Source organism: Rana temporaria, chromosome 13, assembly GCF_905171775.1.
Source record: "Rana temporaria chromosome 13, aRanTem1.1, whole genome shotgun sequence".
Classification (NCBI taxonomy): Eukaryota; Metazoa; Chordata; class Amphibia; order Anura; family Ranidae; genus Rana; species Rana temporaria.
Window position 1 is genome coordinate 46,034,495 of NC_053501.1, and position 26,329 is coordinate 46,060,823.

At 42.3% G+C, this 26,329-nt stretch overlaps 1 protein-coding gene across 1 annotated transcript in view; it reads right to left on the reverse strand.

Annotated features, from left to right (window-relative positions):
* RAB15 (RAB15, member RAS oncogene family) overlaps positions 1-26,329 on the reverse strand; it is a 124,431-nt gene that overhangs the window by 24,417 nt on the left and 73,685 nt on the right. The window contains exons 4-5 of the mRNA XM_040333609.1: positions 15,244-15,321; positions 11,723-11,812 (exon numbers count right to left, since the gene is read on the reverse strand). Coding sequence (XP_040189543.1) covers positions 11,723-11,812; positions 15,244-15,321 — 168 coding nt within the window. The remainder of the gene's footprint in view (positions 1-11,722; positions 11,813-15,243; positions 15,322-26,329) is intronic.

Below are 26,329 nucleotides of genomic sequence, written 5' to 3' on the forward strand. Positions count from 1 at the left end.
GTAGGGGGCCCGTGTCCTTCTTTAAACGGGAAGTCTGGTAGGGTACTTTCCCCATGGTGATGGCATGAAGTCTGGTATAGTTCAGCAAGGGGGACATATGCACACTGCCCCTCATTTTCCCAGGCTGGCAAGGCTGCATGTCTAGATAAAAGTCTGCTATGGATTTTGGTGGGGACCTCATGCCATTTATTTATTTATTTGCATGGGGTTCCCCTTAAAAATCAATACCAGGCCCCTATATGGACCCTTATTCAGGTTGCATGCCTGCATATAAGGGTCGTGTATGGATTTTTAAGTAGGACCTCAAGCAAAAAAAAAAATAATGACACAAGGACCCTTTCAAAATCTATAGCAAACCCTTATCCTAGTTAGGGTTCTGGTGTGGATTTTTAAGGGGGAACCCAACAGAAAGAAAAAATCCAAAACCAATCTGGTTGGTCATGAAAGGGAGGGACAATGAATGTAGGATACCTCCCTCCCCTCACCTCCTTAACCTTACCAAGCCCTGTGCCCTCAACTGGCAGTGGCATAGCACATTGCTCCCATGTTGATGAGGACAATGGCCTCTATCCCACATACCTAACGCAGTGTAGGGATCAGCAAGGAAGTGGAAATTTATCATAATCTGAATTTATTCCTTAGGATAAAGGGAAACCCCAGATAACTGCCCCCCATGTCAATAGGTATGAAATACACAGTACCCCTTGTTAATCATCAACAAAAAGACACACTATATACTGTAGAAAAAGTATTTTGGTAAAAAAAAAAAAATTAAACCCATTACCTATCACTATGAGTGACACTCAACCACCAATATCACACTCCAATCGTAATCATAACTGTCATTTAGTGGCTTTTTTTTTTTTTGATTATAACTTTTGTGTATTTTTAATGTTGCCCTTTAAGCCCTATTAAAAGACCCTCTCCCCACTGAACTGTATTTTTTTTAAAAGAACTCTAGGGAAAAAATCTGCTTGCACACAAGGAGTTAAGTGCAACAAGGTGCAAGCCACCTTAGGGTTCTTTCTTTTGTCAATTTACTGTTTTATTAAGTGAAGATAGTATAGGGATAATTTCAGTGCTCTGACACCCCAGCTACAGGCATCCTATACAGCAGCCATTCTGTTGTTTGCAGCAGCACTGCCCACCCCTTACACCCCCCCTCCCCCTCTCTGCTCCCTTTGCCCAATCAAAGACTGCTTTGCATTCTGAAAACCCTCTCACAAAATCCAAAGCTTTCTGTGAATGGGAAGGGGAGAGGAGAGGCAGACAGAGTGTCCGTATCTCTCCCCTTGGTGCACCGGCGTATAGCAAAAGGTATACTATTGGCATTCAGTGAACCAGTAAATTCTAAACAAAAGAGAGAGATCCAGGAAGTGACATACACCTCCTTGCACTTAAGGCTAAATTAAACTCTACTTCTTTTAAATGAAATGTCCCCTAGGTGGTGTATGCTATAATGTGCTAGGAGCACTGACAGCACTCCGCTCTCAGTGCTCCTGCTGGTCCCAGGCACCTCCATCAGCAATAGATGATTTTGTCATTTTATTTTTTAATGGGCTAGTCGTGTTTATCTTGTAATTTGTGACTGCAGTTCTTTTTTTAGGACTTATATGTATTTTCTTCTGATGAAAACAAATATCTTAATGAAATATGCAAGCAAAAACTACTACCCATAAAGACTATAGTAAGCCTATGCTACCTGCATGGCTGGAACCCAACATTCGATTTTTCCTTTTTGCTAACCTTGGAATCCACAGTATAGTCCATTGCTGAGGACAGCCTTTCTTTTTACCATGGAGAAACTCTTGAAATAATGTTCAGCTTTCACTGAACCCTCACTACAATCTATAAAAGAAAGAGTTCACTGTACATTTGTAAAATAATGTGGGGTCAGAGTCAAAGGATCTGTCAAGTACAATTGGTGCTGGAACTATGCAGGCAACTACAAGCAGTAGATTAACCACTTCAGCTCCGATTTATACGATACGTCACTGTGTTGCTTTTACTGACAATTGCGCGGTCGTGCGACCCTGTACCCCCAAAAAATTATGTTATTTTTTCCCCCACAAATAGAGCTTTATTTTGGTGGTATTTGATTACCTCTGTGGTTTTTATTTTTTGCACTATAAACAAAGACCAACTATTTTGAAAAAAAAAATTGTTTTACTTTCTGCTATAAAACACACCAAAAAAAAAATTAAAAATCGAATCTTCATCAGTTTAGGCCAATATGTATTTTGGTACATATTTGTGCTAAAATAAATCCCAATAAGTATATATTGATGGTTTATAGCGTCTACAAACTATGGGCTATTTTTATGGACTTTTTTATTGTTTTTACTAGTAATGGCAGACACACAAGATCTCTCTTTTGCTCCCTGACAGAACAGCGGTCTGACTTGTTTACATATACAGACCGACATTCTGCCTTTCCTCTGAATGAACGATTGGTGGTCCCGGAAGCCAATCACAGCTGGAGCAGGTATGTGATTTTGCGCAGCTGGGATGCCCTGTCGCAGTATATATGCGGTGGGCGGTCCGGAAGCAGTTAATCTGCCACTGCTCAAGGAACCCCTAGCAACTTCTGGAGGAACCCTGTTCCATGAAATCATGGTTTAGTAAGGCTCGCTTCAGAAATCATTAATTTTCTGTTCGAAACAAATGACACACAGACATATAGAAAAACGCAGATTCTAAAAAAATCCCGGTGTTTAGATATAGTAATTGCATAGATGAATGCCTGATTAACAATTGACATTAATTTTGATTACTTAGCTTTTCTGGACCAGTGATTTAGACCTACTCTGCCTTGGGCTCATATTGTTGTTGTGTCTTTTTTTGTCAGGAAAGCCCTGGCAAATCATAGACGTTTCCTTACTAAGATGAATGAAATGCAGTTTTCACTATTATTAAAGTATTTATGTTTTTTTTTTCTTTTAAAATAGCAAACATGTTATACTTACCTGATCTGTGCAATGGTTTTGTACAGAGCAGCCCTAATCCTCCTCTTCTAGGGTCCCCCGCCAATGCTTCTGCCTTCTCCTGCCTTCTGAGTGTCCCCATTGTCACCCTGTCAATTAAATGGCGAGGCCACAGTGACATCACTCATGCGCATGGGAGTCACTTCACCACAACACAGAGCGGGTGCCATAAATGTGGTCTGAACTGGGCATGCGTTGCACAGATTACATTACCACTGACAAATTGTGAGAGGCATTTATGACAGAAGAGACCACTAGAGTCTGGTATTTTAAAAAAAACAAACCTGTCTATCAGCATTTTAAGCCTTTTTCTTGTATACCGAAAAAAAACAAAAAACAAACCCGGTTTAATGGTTGCCATTTCAAGGCTTATTTTTAAAATAACGTGAATAGAATAATTAAAAATCATCATATGTAACAAGTCTTCTAATTTAATACTTTCATAAATCAGAGGGTTATCTGTATAAATCTTGCAGAATTATAGGCTCAATTCACAAAGCTAGCATAAAGCATCCTTATTTAAAAAAAAAAAAAAAAAGCTATTTTCATGCCAAATAGATGTGAAAATTACAGTCATTTGGATGAAATTAAGATCATTATACTTTTGTTAAAGCTTTGTAAATTGAGCCTTATATGTGCTGCATGATACCATCTGATTTTTGTTACCAATAGACAATTGCAGAAAACAATGTATTTGCTTATCAGTTAAATCTGCAGGTATAGAGACATCAATTAAATAATGTACCTGAATTTGTAGTGAAAACAGACTCCTCCAATCTATTCCACGTCAGCACTAAAGCCGGCCAAACACTAAGGCCTCGTACACACGGCCGAGGAACTCGACGTGCCAAACACATCAAGTTCCTCGGCCAGTTCAGCCCTGAAGCCGCCGAGGAGCTCGGCGGGACGAGAGCTCCCATAGAACAACGAGGAAATAGAGAACATGTTCTCTATTTCCTCGCCGAGGTCCTCGTCGCCTTCCTCGGCCGAAAGTGTACACACGGCCGGGTTTCTCGGCAGAATTCAGCCAGAAACTCGGTCGGAAGCTGAATTCTGCCGAGGAAACTGGTCGTGTGTACGGGGCCTTAGGCTGGGTTCACACTACTACACTACTTTCATCCTACTTTGCTCTGCTACATTGGTCCTACATTTATCCTACATTGGTCCTACATCCATCCTACTTTCATGAACAGGATACTACTTTGGTCCGACTTCAATGATATTCAATGGGCCTGAAGTAGGATCAATGTAGGACCAAAAGTAGTACAGGGAGCATTTTCAAAGTCGGACCGACTTGTGTAGGACGCTACAAGACGCTCTCATAGGGAAACATTGAACACAGAGCAAAGTAGGATGAAAGTAGTGTAGTAGTGTGAACCCAGCCTAAAAGACTTTGGGGTTGATTTGCTGATGGAAAATAGACTGTGCACTTTGCAAAGTGTAGTTGCCCTCTGCAAGTGTAGTTGTTCCAGAGCATAGTAAATGAGTTACGACTTCACTTTGAAAAAAGCACTCAATCACATGCAGGAAAGATACAAAAAAAATGCATTTTTGCTTACACATGATTGGATGATGGAAGTCAGCCAGGGCCGGCCCTACCATGGGTACCAAGCGGCACTTTTAGGGGGGCGGCAAACTGATACCCACCAGCCAGCCAATTCCACCCGCAGTCAGCCGCTGCTGTTAGTGATGAACGGAGCGGGCAAGCACAACACTCACAGCCAGGGGGGTGGGAGGAGGGCCGTGGCAAATTACTTGGGGGGGTGCAAATTACTTGCCTTGCCCCGGGCGCTGACAACCAACGCTACACCACTGGGGGTGAGCAGTCAGCAAGTGAGCGGGCAGGGAAGCAGAGAGATTATGTCATCTCTCACCGCCCTTACTGTGCAGCCGCAGGGAGGTGACGGTGTGGCAAGTGACAATCCGCAAAGTGTGGCATGTGACGTGGCAAGTGACAACCCGCAACGCGTGGCAAATGACAATCAACAACATGTTGCAGATGACGTAAGCGACAATCCGCAACATGTGGCAGGTGATAATCCGCAACGTGTGGCAGAGTCCCAAGCAAAACTCTAAGTTAAACACACATCACATACAGCACTGTGTCGCTTAAACTGACAATTGCGCTGTCGTGCAACGTTGTACCCAAATAAAATGGACGTCCTTTTTTTCCCACAAATAGAGCTTTCTTTTGGTGATATTTGATCACCTCTGCGTCTATTTGTTTTTTTTTGTGCTATAAACAACAAAAGAGCGGCAATTAAAAAATGTATATATTTTTTACTTTTTGCTATATTAAATATCCAAAAAATGTATAAAAAAAAACAAATTTCTTCATCAGTTTAGGCCAATATGTATTCTTCTACATATTTTTGGTACCAGAAAAAAAAAACACGATTAGCGTACATTGATTCGTTTGTGCAAAAGACATTGCGGCCACCGGCAATTCACAGGTCCCTTTATACTCCTATATACATGTAAAGAGCCATGACAGGTCGTCGTTATACTCCTTTATACATGTATAGAGCAATGACAGGTCCTCTTTATACTCCTATATACATGTATAGAGCAATGACAGGTCCTCTTTATGCTCCTATATACATCTATAGAGCAATGACAGGTCCTCTTTATACTCCTATATACATGTATAGAGCCATGACGGGTTTCCTTTAGTTATCATGATACAAAATAGTGAATGTGGGGGCCTTTTGGTGAGCGTGTTTTTTTTTGGGGGGGGGGGGCAGCATTTCATTCTTGGTCCCAGGCAGCACAATGTCTTGGGCCGGGACTGAAGTCAGCAGAGCTTCTGCTCATTTACTAAGCTTGGATCAACTACACTTTGCAAAGTGCACAGTCTATTTGGCTTTAGTAAATCAACCACAAAGTCTTTTAGTGTATGGCCAGCTTTAGTGCTTATGTGGAAGAGATTAGAAGAATCTGTTTTCACCATTAATAAATCAACCCCTTTTTTGGAAGTTTTTAGTTTTGAGAAAGGTTGCTGAATATTCCAATTATTAGTGAGGGTCACATTAACATTAATTTTCGACCATCGTGATGAGAAAATTCAAAGGATCAGGATGGAATTTTTTTGAATGTAATGTGCTAGATATTTATTGAGTGTAATGAATCTTTGCAATCATAATAAGTAGTAAAACACTAAAGCTGAACTTGAGCTAGTAGAATTATGTTTGAATTTTTACTTTTAAAGAAAGTTCAGTTTTCTAATTGTAAGTGGGTCAAATCAACGTTCATTTTTTAATGCAGTGACAGGAAAACTCAAAGGAGTGGGATGGAAACATTTGTTCAAACTTGCAAATTTCGAAGGCCCCATTCACACCTGAGCATAGTGTTTTCAGGCAGAAAGTCGCGCAATTTTTACAGTGTTTTTTCCGTGATTTTGTACAGGTCAAAAGGTCACCAATGTAAAAAGTAGAAAAACGCCCAAATCTCCCTAAAAAAAAGTCCCAGAACTTGTTTGAGCTTCAGGCGTTTTGGAGCTTCTGGCTTCAGGCGTTTTGGAGTGGAGATGTGAACCATCTCCATAGAGAATAATAGATTTTTTCCCCTTCAGGGTTTTGTAGCTTCAGGCTTCAAGATACAAAACGCTCAGGTATGAATGGGGTCTAACAGTGTATGTGATTTTCATTCAGGGATTTACATTCATTCCTAAATCAAATGTTAAAAGCAAACAAATATTTGAAGCACTTTCAAACAACATTTATCAAATTATCAAACATACTGAGAATATTTGCGTGTGCGTAGCTAGCTTCTGACTAGGAGCTAATCAGCACATTGTGAATGTGTTCTTAAAGCCTCACTCCAACTAAAAAAAAAAATTTTGGACATATTGCGCCAGAGTTAGAGATTTGTTCATGTTTAAGGTTTAATTCAGCTTTAAGTGTTATGCGTGACCATGTCATAGTGTTAGGGAAATCATTCTGAAAGTATCAATCCACTCTTTAATTTTGTCCCAAAAGATATAATAATCACTGGTAATGTCTCGCCGGTCCTAAACTATTGTAGGAAATTCCCAAACCTGAGAACAAAACTATTGATAAACAGAACATACTAGTATAGAAAGCACAGTTAATTTGTATTTATCACAAAAAGCAGGTGGGAATTGGTGCAAATCTGTTATTCATTACTATTCTAGATCTGGATGAAGAATATTTTGGATTACCAGAGGTATAAAAAGACAATATTAATTTTTTTTTTGCAGTTTTAAGTCTTATTTTGAACACCAAGATGCATCATATGTAGATATATATACCATTTACCCATTTTCTATTTTGTTTTACAGGCATACATAAGACTAACATTAATGTACATGGTCCATAAACAGAGAAATATATAACTTTTACTTCAACTTCTCAAAAAGTAAAATAAATACAAATCAATATAAAATAATAAAAATGCACATAGGTTTGGCATTATATTAAAATGAATGTGTATCTAGATAACCTGTGGCATTGCAGCAGGGAAGATTTGAAATCACAGTCTCATCTAGTGGTAAAAGGGGGAGGTCTCAGCAATAGGTACAGTTTTCAATTTCCAGGAACACCTTTAAAGCAAACCTGTGGCTATACAAAAGCTAAGATTATACACACTGACTGTGCAATAAAAGCTCCTTCCAGGTTTTAGGATGTCTGATCAAACTTTCAGCACAGGGCTCAAACATGCAGTCATCTTTCTGGTTGCCATCCCTGCCTGCCCGCTGCCTTCTCCTGAGTTACCCAAAACAATGATGGGCCAATAACATGGGTCATGAGGTGGCAAAAGGTGGACCGAGCTGTCATAGTATTGGGAGTCCATGGGTCGCTTGGCCTAGTATTAGGGACACATGGAGCTCTCTAATCAGGAGGCATTGACTACAGAGCAAGAGGCATTTTTTATAGTTTTGTTACTGCTGCAAGTTAATTATAAAGTCCATTATTTTAAATAATTTTAGCACTTCACAACATGTTCTTTAAGTTTAGATCTTTTACACACCATATATAAATAATAAGACATGAATACAAAGTTGCATCCTGTTCACATTGCTTTAAAATAACCTGAGGCCTTTGTGGCAAGAAACCTGCACTGAGATTGTGCGCCTTGAGGCGTCCTGACCCAAAACAAGCATGCAGGTCAGAAAAAGTCAAGACAGCAAATCTGCATGCCTGATCCGGTTGGTGACTCCAAGTACTGGAAGCAGTTGGATTAGAACAGTACAGCTTTCCTTTGGAAAGTGTCCCCCTGCTGCTCTACTTGATTCCATCTGTGAAGTGAGACGAGCAATGAGCCAATCAAAATATGACAGCAGATAGAAGAGTGTGATTTGTATACCAACCGGTTTACAGACCCCACCACCACTATCCAGTCTGCCACATTGCAGTTTTACATTTGTGACAGTTATAGAAGATTGCATCTCTTGCAGATAGAAAGGATTGTGTGAAATTTCTCATGGCCGGGAGTGTATAGCCCTGGATCTGGTCTGACAGGTTATAGAGGAGACTGTACACGTCTGCTCAGTCTGCTCTGGGTTGGAGTGGAGCAGTTTTATATCCATCCATCTACTATAAAGGTTTAATGCTAAAGCCGGACGGACAGACAGACTTTTTCCATTGGAAATTCCGACCGTGTGTATGCCCCATCAGAAAGTCCGATGAATTCCATCTGAGTTTAGCTAGAGAACATGTTCTCTTTTACTCCAATGGAATTCTGTCGGAATTCGGATGTGATTTTGGTCGGACAAAGGTCCGATCGTGTGTATGGAGCTTAAGGTGCAGCTAGACCTGTAAAAAGGTCTTCCTTGGATGGAGCATTTTTTTTGTGGTAATCACCCAAGCACTGGATTACTTTTTTTTATGAAATACACAAGTGGAGCACCTTTATTCTTTTTTTGTACACACTTTTAATATTCCATTGGGATTCATTTCTGTTGCACAAATTTTAAGAATTATGGGACTATTGATTTCTCACTTCTTGATATTGTTTATTGATGTTTTCATCATTTACGCTTTTTGATTATCTGTATAATATGTAAAGCGCTGTGCACTTTATTAGATAACGCAACACATTTTTCTATTCATTTAGTATGTATATTTTTATGTGAGGTATAGTGAGTGCAGCTATCTTTATTAGATTGAGATCGTTTTACTTGGGAAGCTATTTGGATTGAATATACTTAGCACAGAACACTAATTTATATTTGTATAAATTAAAAGTTGACTAATTCTAAAAGGGGTTGTATCAGGCAGAATAGGCATATATTTTGTAGTCAGGTGTTCTGTAAAAGAGGCCTGATGTTTTAAACTTTTAGGTAGCCTGTTGATACATCAGGCAAAAGAAGCGATATAGTGTTATCTGGATAATGGGCTAATGTGGAATTGTTTCCCAGTCACGGACCTGAAATAATGCCCATACTTGTTCCAAATCAGTGCTATCAGTGCTATTGGAACTACAGCCAGGTAAAAAAATATATTTTTAAAAAAAGGTCACCATAGTTTCTTAATGCAGGTTTTTTCTTTAAAGCGGAAATAAACCCGTCTCATATCCGGAAATGTAGCACTCCCATTGGTTTGCTCTCTACAAAACTGCCAAACCATCCAATGGCTGGTGTCATAACTGATCACATGTGTAGCGTCATGGCAGTTGTAGATTAAACAGAGGCAAAGATGGCAGCTTACTTTGGCTAAAAACGATAGAGGGGATTACTTACACTTTAAGTTATAAGAAGATCTGAATTATCTTTTAAAATACATTTCTATAAACATCATTGTGTCTCATGGTCAGAGCTACGGGGGTGCTGGGGTGGTGCCCTCCCAGATTTTAGTCGTGCCCTCCCAAAACCAACCACCCCCTACTCCACCATGAACAGTCTGCATACAGCTGCACTTTCCCTCTTTGCAGATTTGTAAATGTACTGCCCGTCTGCATCGATGATCGGATCAGCAGAGGACACGGTTATGCAGGGGAGGCTGCCTGTACCACTCCCCTGTTGTCTAATTCGAGTACATTGTCCCTCAAGATTTTAAATATCTCCCGAGACAGCCAGAGTTGGTAGGCGGGGCTGGGGGTGTGGCTGCCTCCTCTACTCCTCCCACAGACTCTTTCACTCAGGCTAATCCCAAAGTTGAAGAAGGGGAAATGGGACAAATGGACACAGTAGCCATTGAGTAAGTGACTGAGGACATTGTCACTATCACTATCACACTGTCACTGTCAGCCCTAAACTGCCACCATACTTCCCTAAACTGCCACTATACTGCCCTAATCTGCCACTATACTGCCCTAATCTGCCACTATCCAGCCCTAATCCGATACTTTAACATCCTAACCTGTCACTATACTGCCCTATAGGATGGAGGCGTAAGAGCAGGAATATCTTTTTCAGGGAAACAAATAAAGGTCAGTTGAAAAATATCCAACATGACCAATTCAGATGCTCCTCCCAAGACTTATTGGCTGCTGATGTCTGTGAAGGTCTGGTGCCAACACACATTGGAACCCATTTGTGACAATGTCTATGGGGTCCTTTCATCTACCAGATTCCAGACAATGAGGACCTTTGTGCTGTAATCTTATAATGTATTCTTTGATAAAACGAGTGTAAACTAATCTTATTACCTTAAATTAAATGAGTTGGTTATGATCGTTACTGCTGTACTTAGAGCAACAACAAAAATTCTCTGGGTAAAATAAAATGAGTCCATTTTGTGATTAGTACCTCTAGAGATGCTATGTATGCATGCATGCATGCATGAGCACAGTAATAATTTAATACACAAAATATCAGATATATGTACCTATGTTTTATTACATAGCGAATGGATGATATTTTCAGAATAAAGCCAATGGTTTCTATCATCCACTTGAGTTCACCAGGGGAGAATTCAATATGTTTCTGCTCTTGTCAACTATAAAATGCACAGCAGTGAAGTTGGTGCACATTTTGTCCCTTGTGGAAGATGGGAGTTGGTTGCTATAGGAACCCATCCAACAATATAAGAATTTCAAGGATGCTCCTGGAGCATCTCTATTCACACATATTAACTGTTTCAGTGCTTACCCACTGTAATTAAAATAATTGCTAAGAATGGTTGAACGAAGGCTGACTGTGCCATTGTGTCCCTAGCTATGAAAACATGGACAAATAGGAAATGTGATTTTTGGCAAATGGATCAGAGTCACATTATAGAAGCTTGTGGTGTGTAAAAGCAAACGTTGGAAGTAGCTCTGTGTCTACTGAAGATAAATGTATGATACGTGAAAGGTAAAAATATAAAACAGATTCAAAAATACTTTTTTGTAAAGAAAATTTACCCTAAAACTATTATACGTTTTCATGAAAAAAAAATATTATATGTTATTTGTAAAACATTTACAGCAAGTTCAGTGGCTGTAATATTGTTGGTCATTGGGCAGCACAGTATCTAAAGGGTATGCACTCTCGTACAGTCCTGGGTTCAACTGCTAAACTCGGCTATCCGGGGAAATATCTGCATGAAGTTGTATTATCATACTGTTTTGTTTTTTTCTTCCCACAGTATGAAGAAATTCAAATGTGTAAATTAGCTTCCTACCAAACTTTCCCTGCTGCATATGAGTGTGATGGGGTCATTAGATTGTGAGCATTTTCAGGAATTAAGACTTACATGAATTGTTCTAGGCACCCTGAAAAAGATTGTATAATGTATCAGCATTATAATAATAATGGAAATAAAATTGATTTTATTTGCATTTCATGCAAAACTTACCTTCATCCCCTGGCTCTTCCCAACTTGTCTTTTCTGTTCCTCATCGGCTTTGTTCCCTATCAAAATCTTCTGCACTCCATCAGGTGCATACTAAAACATAATGTATATATATTAATATCAAAATTACTTAAAAATTCTATAAAAAAAAAACACTAAATGTATTAGCATAGGTTATGAAGAGATCAGGCAACCCAAATCGGTATTTCAGTCATGTGTTGAGGCCAGTCAGCCAACAAAGTCATCAATACCAGTGACTCAGTGAGCTCTTCCTAGAGGAGCTGGCAGCTATGTCATTTAGCAAGGTTCACTCCCCCTACTGTGGTCTTCATACTGTAAAATTTGTGAGAAATCCCACAAAAATAGTGGGAGCCAAATGTAACAGTAATGGTAAATAGTGGGTGAGGGCAAATTACACTTTAATGGGAAAGGCTTAAAAGATAGGTCTGGAGTCTAGAGTAAGATACAAATAAATACTGTTTTATAGGCTATAGGCTAGACTCACCCTCTCTTAGCCCAATAGCACCAATACTTTATTTTTCCTCAAGTGGCTATGGACTGTTCCTCCACCATCTCCTGTCACCATCCTTACACCATTACCCCAGGCATTATCCTCCCCTTACCCCGATACCCTCGCTACACCTCCGGCTGTCTGTTCACCTAAATTCTGTTGAGGGGACACTGGTACCTAACGTAGTGGCAGCACAAGTGCAGTTTGGGGCACTACTTTTCTTTCCCTTCTGAATGCAGATATCATGTGCCAAAAAACATTTTTAAACATGCTACAGCGATGCACAGCAAGTGAAATAGCTGTGGTCTCCCATATTCTCATTCATGTAATCCAATCAGACATTCTATAACTCTAGCCATTTGGGGAAGGAAACATGCCAATATCAGAACTTCCTAATGGGCAGCTACTGTGCTCACTGCCCCCATCGCATCATGCTTACAAACATTCCTGGACATTACAGGGATTACACTGATTCTGACAATGACCCCGCAACAGCATGAAAATCTGGTATTACAGGTCAGTTTTCACGTATGGTTATAAAATTGGGGCTTGGTCCATGATCTCTGTTTGCAAGCAGCTAGAATGCATACGTCAAGGGTCTGTTGAGAGCCATGATGTCTCTTTGATTGGTCACACCAATCAGCAGGGCACCACCATGAGGGGATGAAGGTCATCCCCTAAGTGTGATCATCAGGTCATGTGCTCACTCCAAGCCTACATGCAGTGGGACTATGGAAAACAAATGTAGTCACCCTCTAACAGGAAGTCAGATCACAGCAACAAAAAAATAAATTAAGGGATTTGAAGGAGGCTGAGCGCAATATAAGGTACTTTTTGAGTTAAGAATACATACTTAAATACAAAACAAAAATTGTGTCACTTTAAGATTCAGAGTTATAGACAAAACCCTGATTCGTCTAGAAATACTGTATCTCACAAAAATGAGTACAGCTCTCTGATTTTTTTAAATATTATATCTTTTCATGTGACAACACTGAAGAAATACAATTTTGCTACAATGTAAAGTAGTGAGTGTACAGCTTGTATAACAGTGTAAATTTGCTGTCCCCTCAAAATAACCAACACACAGCCATTAATGTCTAAACCACTGGCAACAAGAGTGAGTACACCCCTAAGTGAAAATGTCCAAATTGGGCCCAATTAGACATTTTCCCTTGCCGGTGTCATGTGACTCCTTAGTGTTACAAGGAGCAGGTGTGTTAAATTTGGTATTATCGCTCTCACTCTCTCATACTGGTCACTGAAAGTGGCAGTGAGAAGGTTGGTCTATGTGGACAGCTTTACCCTGGATACCTGCATACTTAGATGTGCCTGTTTTAATCCACAACCATGTGAGTTTCTAAATGTTGCACCTTCATTAAATGTAACCATATGGCTACACTTAGAGGCGCTTCTCTTCTCTTTTATACTCAGTTGTAACATGACGCTACTCTTAAATCAAGACGTCGATTGTGTATCAACTCCAAGTTTATAAAAAAAAATTAGCTTGTCTTACAAAACGCTCTCAAACCAAGTTACTCTCAAGCCTAGGTTTTACTGTATAGGCAGTTTAGTTTAATGTTAAACAGTTAAAACAAAGAGTTTGGACCAGTGGAGGCTGGTGCTCCATTTGGGGGGGGCAACAAACAAACATCAGGCTCTAATCACGTGCTTCAGAAAAACAAAATAAAACAAACCCCATTAAAATCCATGCATCCGGCGCCCTGCATGGAGATTAGGGGCCTGGCCCATGCATTAGGGAACGGCACCCCTGCGCCCCATTTGGAGCCACTGCCACTGGTTTGGTGTTGCATATTTACAATTTTACATGTTCCCATGGCCACATAGCGTTGACTACTCTCCACTGCCCCCTCCCCCCAGTCCCAGACACTTCCACAACGGTCACCGGTCCTCACCTGCTCTTACTGAAGTTGATCCGGACCGGCGGGTGACGGTGGCATCGGCGGGTGATGGTGGCATCGGCGGGTGAGCTCTCAGAAAGTTTCAGGCGGGCGTGAGACTCCAGGCGCATGCATGCGCCACCCGTGATCACAGACAGGCCAGTTCAGGCCTGTGGCCACATGACCCGCCGTGACCCAATCACAGGCCAGCTCAGGCCTGTGGCCACATGACCCGCCGTGATCCAATCACAGGCCAGCTCAGGCCTGTGGCCACCCAGTCTGCTGCCATCTAGTTACGGTAGAAGTAATTGCGGTAACGCCGCCCAAGTAATGGGAACGGCGTTGCCGAGAGGGAAAGAGTAATCTGGTAGATTACTCGTTACCCTCAGGAGGCCCATCGTTGCGTAACGGCATTTATTTAAACGCCGTTACTTACAACACCGCTTCTGACAAGTTTTCCTGATACCAAAAAAAAAAAATGGTGACAGGGGAGGGCACAGTCTAATTGACGGCCTCAGCTCTGTTTCTGTGTGCTGTATGAAGGGGGCAGGAGTGTCCCTTTCCTCTAATCAGCTCTCAGAGCTCTCCTCACTGATGTAACTTCAGCTTCCCACCCCCTGCTTTTCAGAGCTGAGAGATCCTGTGTAAATTCTGCACTTTGAATGTATGCAGGGGAAAGAGGGCAATAAATAGACACGTACAACTTATGTAAGAGGATTTGTTTCATTTCTGTGTATCACCTGAGGCCAGTCACTTCACTAGGTATATGTAAGGGATTACAACCACTTTAAGAAGTATACATTGTGTATTATTGTACTTTTGTCTTCAAAATTGCATTGTATTTGTGTGTGGGCATATGCCATATTTATTATAAATATAGGTTTGACAAATATTCTAGGAGCATAGTAGGGTGTAAAAAAATATATGGATACTATGCTTTTAATTCTTTAGGATCTATATTTGTTGGAAAAACTTGGTTTTTAATTCATGCTGAAATGAATAGTTTAGTTCAGAAAAAAAAAATTGTTATTCTGTTACTTTAAGCAAAGGATATGTTTATTTAGTTTTAATAAATGAATTTGGGTAGTTAAAGTAAATGATAATATAATTACCTCATCTACATCACTGGCCCATTTCATTATATGCTGGTAGGACCGCTCACTTGTTATGTCGTACACTAAAAATATTCCCTAAAACAAATACAGAAAATAGAATTAGTGACACAAAATTAAAGCATTAAATATTTTACAAATCTCTGATTAAAAAAAAAAAAGATCTCCCAGGAATGACTGTGTGGCCCTGGATGTCTCCAGTACCCTAATATACCTGGGAGTAAAATACATCAAAATGTAAAAATATATATATATATATATATATATATATATATATATATATATTTAGTTTGACGTACAGCTGTATCACTTCCAGATGTTTAAATATCAGCATGCAAAACTGCATGCACCATGAATTTTAAAGGAATTAAAAAGGAAAACATTTGTTTTGTTAATTTTGAAAAGACTTTATTTTAACAATTAAATGAACAATAAAATACAAGAGACTATTACTTTACCAGCAGAACACATTTAGGCAATAAATGACAATAAACAGAAAGTGACAAAAGCTCCCATGGCGCATCTACATTTTAGTAGCTGTGCCTGTTTCTCACAACACGGACAAGTCATGATTCTGGAGCTGACAAATGTTGGTTTGAGAATGTGGAGGGAGCATTTGTGCAAAGGGTTTTCCCCAATATACTAACTAATAACTTTTGCTAGTAGGCAAACACTGGGGCTATCGTTGGGTAAAGCTGGAATGGCATGAGAACTTAGCAGCTTATGTGGCTATATTGACAGCCTGCATTGCGTGAGTGTAAAGTTCACCTTTCTCACATACAGGCAGTACTTTGCTTGTGCAACACTGTCCGTGAAAACAGTCATAATTGCTGCTAAGGTCCCAACTAGTGCTGGCTTTACCTAACAATAGCCCTAGCATTTCAGTGTCTTCCTCCCCACCAGCATCGTCTCTCAATGAGACAAAAACAGAATGGTGCACGAGAGGGTAAGGAAACACACTGATAACACAACTAAAAGTCTATAAAGTCCAGGAAGTATACACATGCAGCATTAGTGGCTGCTCCCTTAAGGCCGCGTACACACGAAGAGTCCATCCGATGAGAATGGTCCGCTGAAGCAGACTGATGGTCTGATGTGCGTACACACCATAGTTTTCAAAACCGATCGGGTCAGAACGCGGTGACGTAAAACACACAACGTGCTGAAAAAAACGAAGTTCAATGCTTCCAAGCATGCGTCGACTTAATTCTGAGCATGCGCGGGTTTTGAACCGATGCTTTTGCGTACTAACCATCGGTTTTGACCTATCGGTCAGCCGTCCATCGGTTCGATTTTAAATCAAATTCTCTTTTTTTGGACCAAAGGACAACAGACCGATGGGGCGTACACACGGGCGGTTTGGACCGATGAAACTGAACTTCAGTCCGTTTTCATCGGTTTAGACCAATCGTGTGTACGCGGCCTTAGAGTGAAGCACTCTGGAAGAACAATGGGAGAAAAATAAGGTGAGCCAAAAACTAAGTGCAGCAGAAGAGGCAAAGAATGGTATATTTAATTAAAATCAACCAAATGACTACTCACACTAATATAAAGATCAGTAGGCATATAACAGTATAATACTGTGGTCACTCAGCAGGTCCCTGGTGGATGGTGGTGTGTAGATGTTAACAGGAGAGGAGAGGATAGGAACAACCAGCCTGACAGCCATCTTGTCATCTCAGAACCAGCATGGAACACACTTGTATCGGTGGTCATATCGGAAGTGACGTCAAAAAATGGAGATAACGTTTCAAAGCATCCGCTTCTTCATCAGATCTAAATGGCTATTGATCTCCTGACGTCACTTCCAATGTGACTCTGAGTATGTTCCATGCTGGTTCCAAGGAGAACAAGACGGATGTCCAACCGGTTGTTCCTTTCCTCTCCTGTTAATATCTACACACCACCATCCACCAGGGACCCACTGAGTGACCACAGTATTACTGTTATATGCCTATTGATCTTTATACAAGTGTGAGTAGCCATTTGGCTGATTTTAATTAAATTTACCATCCGTTGCATCTTCTGCTTTTGGCACACTTTGTTTTTCTCCCATTGGCTCTCAATGGCCCAGTTGAAAGATTTTTCCATTTGCCAATGGTGACCAGGATTTTTCCAGCCCAGGCTATATTAGTCATAGTCCTGACCATTTATCGGTTTACACTGCAGTCAAAGCGATGCTGCATGGTCAAAGCTGTGCTTGGATAGTGAAGAAACAGCAGATTATTTCTGTGCTTTCTCCTCCACTCACAAAACTCTTGACTGGTTAACGGAACTGCTCCTTCCTCACCTAGTCTGTATGCTGAAGTGCAGGGCATTGTGGGAGGCTAGTGCAAAAACAGCTCGGGTTACCATTTTAAAATACATATACACATATTTTTATTAAATGCAAACATTGAATAAATGAGTTATTTTCTTATATCTATGTATGCTTTAAAGCAGGGATCTTCAAACTACGGCCCTCCAGCTGTTGCGGAACTACACATCCCATGAGGCATTGCAAGATTCTGACATTCACAGACATGACCGAGCATGATGGGAATTGTAGTTCCTGAACAACTGGAGGGCCGTAGTTTGAAGACCCCTGCTTTAAAGTAACAGTCCATTCAAATTACACCCATCCTGGCAAATCTTTACACTACATAGTTTATGGTAAATTGTGTTGATCTGACCGATTAAATCTCAAATGGATCTGAAGCACAATCTAACTGTTTGGAGAATCACGGCCTAGATCTCACCAGATTTTGTAAACCTTTTCTGAAAAAAAGGGAACATTTTGCATCCATAAATAGTCTGTTGCCTGCTCCCCGACCACAGCCTCCCCCTCACTCGCCGATTGCCTCCCAGGGTTGCAGAGTCCCTAGTGAGCAACCACACAACCCACAACTTTAATCGGTAGGGTCAGGATGTCAACATAACAATAGTCCTGGCATTTCAGTGCTCGCGTCCCAGCGGGCTACACAATAGAATGTTCTGGTCGCCAAAGGGTTTTATCAGTCACCATGGCGACCTGGCGACTGAGAATTGTCCATTTGGCTGTATCTGTGCTACATGCTAGTGGTTATTAAAGCACAGTTGGTCCAAGGACACAAAGGAATGATTTGTGGCTGGGTCTACCGTCCTAAAATGAGTATTAAATCCTTAAAGCGGGAGTTCACCCAAAAATCAACTTTCTGCAGTTAGATCTAGCATACTGCTAACATCTGCAGTATGCTGGTCTTTTTTTTTTTGTTACTTATCGTTTTAGCAGTATTTCTTATATGGCTCCGAGCAGGGAATCCTGCGGGGAATGAGCGTTCCCGAAGGCAAGCAAGTTGATTGACAGCCTTCGATAGCACGTCACGGCTTCCGCAAATAGCCGAGGTGACACTTGGCTGTTTACGGCGCCTGCCGTGTAGAGCTGACTGCGCAGGCGCCGTATATTGCAGAGTGTCACTCATGTGTATTTTCGGAAGCCGTGACGCGCTATCGAAGGCTGTCAATCAATTTGCTTGTCTTCGGGAACGCCTATACCAGGAAGTAATGCCCGCTAGGAGCCATAGAAGAAATACTGCTAAAACGATAAGTACCAAAAAAAAAAAAAAAGACCAGCATACTGCAGATGTCAGCAGTATGCTGGATCTAACTGCAGAAAGTTGATTTTTGGGTGAACTCCCGCTTTAAGTCAGACATTCGGATACCTTCTGTTCTAAGAGAGCTCTACTGTGTTTTGCACTGTTTCGGCAAAAGGCATTTCAATTGTACACTTTCTAGTTTAAAACAATACAATGCTTTCTTTGCCAAGTGAGAATGCAAAGGATCACCTATGATACACACAGAAAACATAAATGGCAGTTATATCTTTTAAACAGAAATTTCAACTCATACTAGTTTATTTCAAACATTACAAAAGTGCAAGAACTACGTTTTAAAATGTATGCTATCATGAAAAAGAACCTGTACTAAGATATAATTATATATAAGAAACCCATTTCTCCATTATCTGCAAGAGATTGCCTATGGCCAACATCACCTTGTAACCGCCTCTGCCCTGACAGCATGAGAAGGTTGGAAGCTACTGATTAAATAATGACTTAACAGTAGGCAGTAATAAAAAGCGATATGTTCTTTCTACATAACAGCTGTTCAGGCTCCCAGGAAGATGGCAGAAGTGGGTCTCTGAAAGCCCATCATTTTTGACATGCCATTCTATGCACCACAAACACATTCATCTTCTGATTTGGGAGTAGGGGTGACTGAGAACCTGAAAATCCGACTTCTGCAGAAGTAAAATTGCATTTTATAGCAAAACCTCTGAAAACCCATATAGTCTGTCGTCTGCTCCCCTTCTGCAGCCTCCCCCACAGGTCTGCTAAAGAGCAGCGCATTTTGCCTGCGGGTTGGGGAACACGTGCAATTAGCATGTGTTACCCGACCTGCATGTGTGTGAACCTAGGGCCAGATCCACGTAGCCCGGGCGCAACTTAACTTTCCCGATTTAAGTTACACCAACGCAAATTTTTCCAGGTTAGTGCCCGATCCACAAAGCACTTACCTGGAAATTTGCAGCGGTGTAACTTAAATCCGTCCGGCGCAAGGCGGGCCCAATCGAATGAGGGGAGGCCCATTTAAATTAGGCGCGCTCCCGCGCCGGACGTACTGCGCAAGCTCCGTCGGGTAAATTACCCAACGTGCATTGCGCTAACTGCCGTCGCACCGACGTCATTTGCTTGGACGTTAACGTAAATGGCGTCCAGCGCCATTCACGGACGTCTTACGCAAACGACGTTGATGTTTGAATTTCGACGCGGGAACGACGGCCATACTTAACATGGCTTAAAGCGGAGGTTCACCCTTTAAAACATTTTTTGACATCACACAAAGTCGCGCCATCCTACCGACACAATGCCGGTGTTTTTTTTTTTTTGTCAGCACATACCTCTTAATCCCGATTTTCACCTCACGGCGATCCCGCGGGAGTGGGCGTTCCCAAGCACTGCCTGTGATTGACAGGCTTCCGAACGGCGCATACTGCGCGTCACAGGTTGCCGAAAAACCCGAACGTCGGTGCGGCTCTATACGGCGCCTGCTCACCGACGTTCAGGTTCTGTCGGCAACCTGTGACGCGCAGTATGCGCCGTTCGGAAGCCTGTCAATCACAGGCAGTGCTTGGGAACGCCCACTCCCGCGGGATCGCCGTGAGGTGAAAATCGGGATTAAGAGGTATGTGCTGACAAAAAAAAAAAACACAGGCATTGTGTCGGTAGGATGGCGCGACTTTGTGTGATGTAAAAAAATGTTTTAAAGGGTGAACCTCCGCTTTAAGAGAACTAGGGCTCAGCCCTACTTTTACGCGGCGTAACCCGACGGAAACTACGTAGATTTAGATCGACGGGCCGTTCGGGAATCACCGTAAGTCTTCATTTGCATTCTCTACGCCGGCCGCAATGGCCTCGCCACCTAGCGGCCGGCCTAGAATTGCATCCTTAAGATCCGACAGTGTAATTCAATTACACCTGTCGGATCTTAGGGCTAGCTATGCGTAACTGATTCTATGAATCAGTCGCATAGTTAGAAACAGAGATACAACGGCGTATCAGTAGATACGCCGTCGTATCTCATTTGTGGATCTGGCCCCTAGCCTCTATCTTCTTCCAGAAAAGACACTTCTATTACAATCATTTAATGACTAAAACACAGCTGTAGAAAACTATTTGCATGAAGATAGGTATATGCTCACATGAGGCAGAATATACAGCCTCATGCTACACAACTAAAGCCCTGTACACATGGCCGAGAATCCCGTCGGGGAAAAAAACGTTGATTTTCCTGACGGGATTCCTGGCAAGCTTGGCTTGCCAAGCCGTGCATACAGACGGCCATTCAAAAGAACCACCGTTTTTTTTGAATGGCAATAACATTCTATGCCGTCGCCGCCATCTTGCTACACCCCACACCATCGTTGTATGCTACCGCGCATGCGTCAAAGTCGTATCTAGCATGCGCGGGTTTACCATGGACAGGCAAGGATACAGACGACCGGTTTTCTCGGCAGGATTTACTTACTTGATTCTCCCTCCTGCATGTTGCGAGCATGCATGCATCTTATCGACTTTGCTCTGGCAGTCTAAGGTTATGACATCAAAACCAATGCAGAGCCCGAAGCCCTGGTATGGTATGGTATGGTATGCATTTTGGGAAACTCCATGCCAAGTCGTGGGGATTCCCATCAAAATTTATTCCAGACCCAAGGGCCTGGTATGGACGGGGGGAGGCTTTTTTTTTTTCATTTATTTTTTTACATTCAGCTGTGGGAACCCCGCTGACAGATGATGACTCATTGGTTGTTAAGGATGTGACGTTCGCCTGTTCCTTAACCACTTCCATACCAGGCACTTACGCACCTTCCTGCCCAAGCCAATTTTCAGCTTTCAGCGCTGTCGCAATTTGAATGATAATTGCGTGGTCATGCTACACTGTACCCAAACAATTTTTTTATCATTTTGTTCCCACAAATAGAGCTTTCTTTTTGTGGTATTTGATCACCTCTGCGTTTTTTTTTTTTGCCCAACAACTAAAAAAAGATCGACATTTAAAAAAAAATACGGTTTTATTTTTTCTGTACATTTTTTGTAAATAAGTACATTTTCTTCCTCAATTACGGGCACTGATATGGCTGCACTGATGGGCACCGATAAGGTGGCACCAATGAGGTGGCACTGATAAAGGTGGCACTGATGGGCACTGATGATGGTCACTTATAGGCGGCACTGATGGGCATTGGTAGGCGGCGCTGGTATGCGGCACTGATGGGTACTCGTGTGTATAAGGTTTTACTATGGTGTATTACAGCATGAATACTGGGAGTTAAAGCCATTTACCTTCTAGGTATGTGCGGGACTGATGGGCACTCATAGGCGGCACTGATGGGTACTTATGGGTGGCACTGATGGGTACTTATGGGTGGCATTGATAGGTGGCACAGATGGGCACTGATAGGTGGGCACTGATGGGCATGGATGGTCACTGAGAGGTGGCACTGATGGACACTGAGGGATGGCACTGATGGTGGCATTGCTGGGCTACCCCCCCTGTCAAGAGAGCCGCCGATCGGCTCTCCTCTACTCGCGTCTGTCAGACACGAGTGAGGAAGAGCCGATTAACAGCTCTTTCTATTTACATTGTGATCAGCCGTGATTGGACACGGCTGATCACGTGGTAAAGAGCCTCCCCCGGAGGCTCTTTACCGAGATCAAAGATGCAGGGTGTCAGACTGACACCCCGCACCACCGATCGCCGCACGCGCCGACATGTTATCCTGCTGGACGTCAATAGACGTCCAGTCAGGATTACAGAACCACTTCCCGGTCGTCAATTGTCTATTGACCGGGCAAGAAGTGGTTAACAACCATGACAGTTACAGGTTGTTAAGGACTCCAACAGTCACCTGCTCCTTAACAACCAGCTATTTACAGTCTATGTTAATGACACCGGCTTCTGCCAGTAGTAAATTACCGCATGTTTTCACTAATTAAATACTGCATGATTTCATAAAATAACTAATGAGGTATATTCTCAACAACAATTGTCCTATGGAGCATACAAACGGTCAGATTTTCCGACAACAGCCTGCCATCACACAATTCCCGTCGGAAAATCTGATTGTGTGTATAAGGCTTTACTATGGTGTATTACAGCATGAATACTGGGAGTAAAGCCATTTACCTTCTGGGTATGTGCACACTAAGGTGTGAGACAACACATGCAACCTTGTTAGATGGGCACACTGCTGAGGGGGAGGGCAACCCTGAAGGTGTAGTGAGACCGTTGTGCTTCTTGGTCCCTTACCTTGTGGCTCTGTCTCCATCTTGAAGCCTGCTGCAGCCCAGGGTCAGTCTAAGCCTGGCCTGTGGGTCATGAGAGGGAAGTTTTACATATGTGTACACAATGTGGGATCAAGGTGAGGCATAGTGGGCTGGTGAAGATTGCCGCACTTTCAGCATCCCTGCCTTGAAATGTGGTGGAATCCTGCCCCCCTGCCCCAAAGCACCCCCCCATGTTGAGGGCATGTGGCCTGGTATGGTTTCCTGGCCTGCCGGGTTGCATGCTCGAATAAGGGTCTGGTATGGATTTTTGGGGGCCTCACACCGTTTTTTTGTGTAAATTTGGCATAAAAAAGACTCATCTCAAAGTTGAATCGGATACTGTTCATTAAAGTCGCATAGAAGTCAGATCCGAAGTCGCAGGGCAAAGTCAGATCGTAAGTTGTGCGACTTTTGTGTCGTACCAGTGTGAACAGGGCCTTAGTTATGGCCCGGATTCAGAACGAAGTTACGCTGGCGTATCTATTGATACGCCGCGTAACTTCTAGGATGCGCCGGCGTATCTTTTTTCTGTATTCAGAAAACAAGATACGCCGGAATTTTGGTAAGATCCGACTGCCGTAAGCCTCTTACGCCGTTGTATCTTAGTTGCATATTTACGCTGGCCGCTAGGTGGCGCTTCCGTAGATTTCCGCGAGGAATATGCAAATTAGGTAGATACGCCGATTCACAAACGTACGTACGCCGGCGCATTTTTTTACATCGTTTACGTAAGGCTTTTTCCGGCGTAAAGTTACCCCTAATAAAGCAGGGGTAAGTCATGTTAGGTATGGACGTCGGAAACGAACGAACAGCGTCGTATTTTACTTTGGTTGGGTAAGTCGTTCGCGAATAGGGCTGTACGTAAGTTACGTTCACATTGAAAGCATTGACAGTTTGCGGCGTAATTTGGAGCATGCGCACTTGGAAACGTTCACGCCGTTCGTAAGAAACGTCAATTACGTGGGGTCACAAGTCATTTAAAATAAACACGCCCACATCATCCACATTTGAATTAGGCGGGCTTACCCCGACACATTTACACTACGCCGCCATAACTTAGGGCGCAAGTTCTTTCTGAATACGGAACTTACGCCCTAAGTTACGGCGGCGTAGTGTATCTGAGATACGCTACGCCCGCCGATAGATACGATAATGTATCTGAATCCGGGCCAGTGTGTCTAATATCAGGATCTCAGGACAGTAAAAGCACCAAATCAGATGATTTTCTTGTGCTGGCTATCTAGTGACAATTTTTTTTTTTTCTGTTAGAATACACAGGCTGATGAAAATAAAGTCTTCCTGTAAATATACACTGATACTCTACATGAGCAAGTGAGTATTAACAATGTAAAAAAATCATTACGAGCTGGCTTGCATGGTGACCCAGGTCAATACATTATTCTAGTGTACAACACTCTGGTCTTATAATTACTTTTAAAGGCTGGCATTTAAATGAAGAATAGATAAAATGTCATTTTAACCATCCCACACACTAACCTTTCTATTGCAGGGGACTCAAGCCTAACCGCTAATCCTCTAAATGTCATTCTACTCTATAGACAGAGGTGTACCAGAGCTACTTCAATAAGAGAGCTGCTTGACCTGTGGTCTCAGTGCTTAAGTGCTTGTCTATGAAATCTATCTTCTTCTATCCTATGAAATCAATTAAACTGCAAAAATACTATGACAGACCCGAATTCAGTTTATTAAAACAGTTAGGACATTTCATTTGACTATACAGGTGTAGCATTACCCCTGGAGGAGCTGCTGGTTGTTTTGGGTGGCACATTTACCTCATGGCTCCTCCGAATTCCTAGGGGTGAATAATGCGTATTGCATTTGGTAGAAGTAAAGGAATATCCACAACAGGTGTTCTTTGCTGTGCTCTTTATTATCCAGCCGGGTAAAAACAATAAACATGTAGTGAGGAAAGTAAAGTTGAAGAAGAAAGAGAACAGCAGATTTAGGCGTAATGGTAGGGAAACAGTCCTGCTCCCAAGCGTAACACTTTCTCTGCGCCACTCCTGCCGCAGTGGGTTTAGTGTACCCGGACAGGCCTCTCTCACTGACCTGGCAGCCGGAGTATCACTCGAACGTTTGTAGCATAAAGTCTCTGCCACAGACACTCCTTGGTGAACTTGAACTTGAGGAAAAGTCCCTGTCACAGACCCTCCTTGGTGAACTTCAGAGAGACACCTCTGCCACAGGCCCTCTCTGATTTGGTAGTTACAGAGATAATCCTTCTTAGATTAGTTATGCCTGGATATCCTTCAACTTTTTGCCCAGGTACTCACTGACAGGTGATCAATCCTTCAGTGTCCGGCTACCTTGATCCCCGGTGGTTTGTCAAGGCCCTTTTGGATCGCCAGCCTCTCAATGGCACTCCTCAGATGGACTCTCCACCAAACAGCAAATACAGCTTGGGATCCTCAAAGGTGGGAACCCAGTCGCTCACTGGGTCCCTGTCGCTGTCCCAGGACCAAAAACACCACGCCGCACGCACACCCCAGCCAGGTAGGCCACAACGCCGGGGGGCCGTGATGCGTCTGCAAAATCGGATGTTTGCTTAGGGTGGTGATTACGGGTGTCAGCGGATGTTTATCCGCTGACATCCGCAATCACATAGGGACCAGGAAGGTTTCAGGTACCTTGCTTTGCAGATTACGGGTATGATCTTGGATCCAGAGGACAAAAAACATTTCCACACTGGATTCAGCAACCACCGGATAGGCCTCTCTCACTGACCTAGCAGCCGGTGCGAAGCTCGTTCAAAAGTCCCTGCCGTCGAGTCAGACCTTGACTCCTGGTGACAGCGACACAGCGACACCCACAGTCAGGTGGAAGATGTGCAATGCAGCCGAGCTGGAACAGAGACCCATAATTTGGCATAAAATTCTGCGCTAAACTACAGCTCAGATAACTAAATTTACAAATAGCGCCTACTCAACAGGAGCATGGCGCTACACAGGAATTCTTGAACGTGTAGTTAAAATGCACCCCTACCCGCAACATATACCCCAAACAAAAGACATCCATAGACCGCACCCTTAATGCCATAGATGGCCATAGCAGCACTAATACACTTAAAAAGAAATGCCTTTTTCTACATTTTTTTACTTTCTGCTATAAAACATATCCAATAAAAAAATTGAAATAATCAAATTTCTTCATAAATTTAGGCCAATATGTATTCTGCTACATATTTTTGGTAAAAAAAAAATCCAATAAGTCTATATTGATTG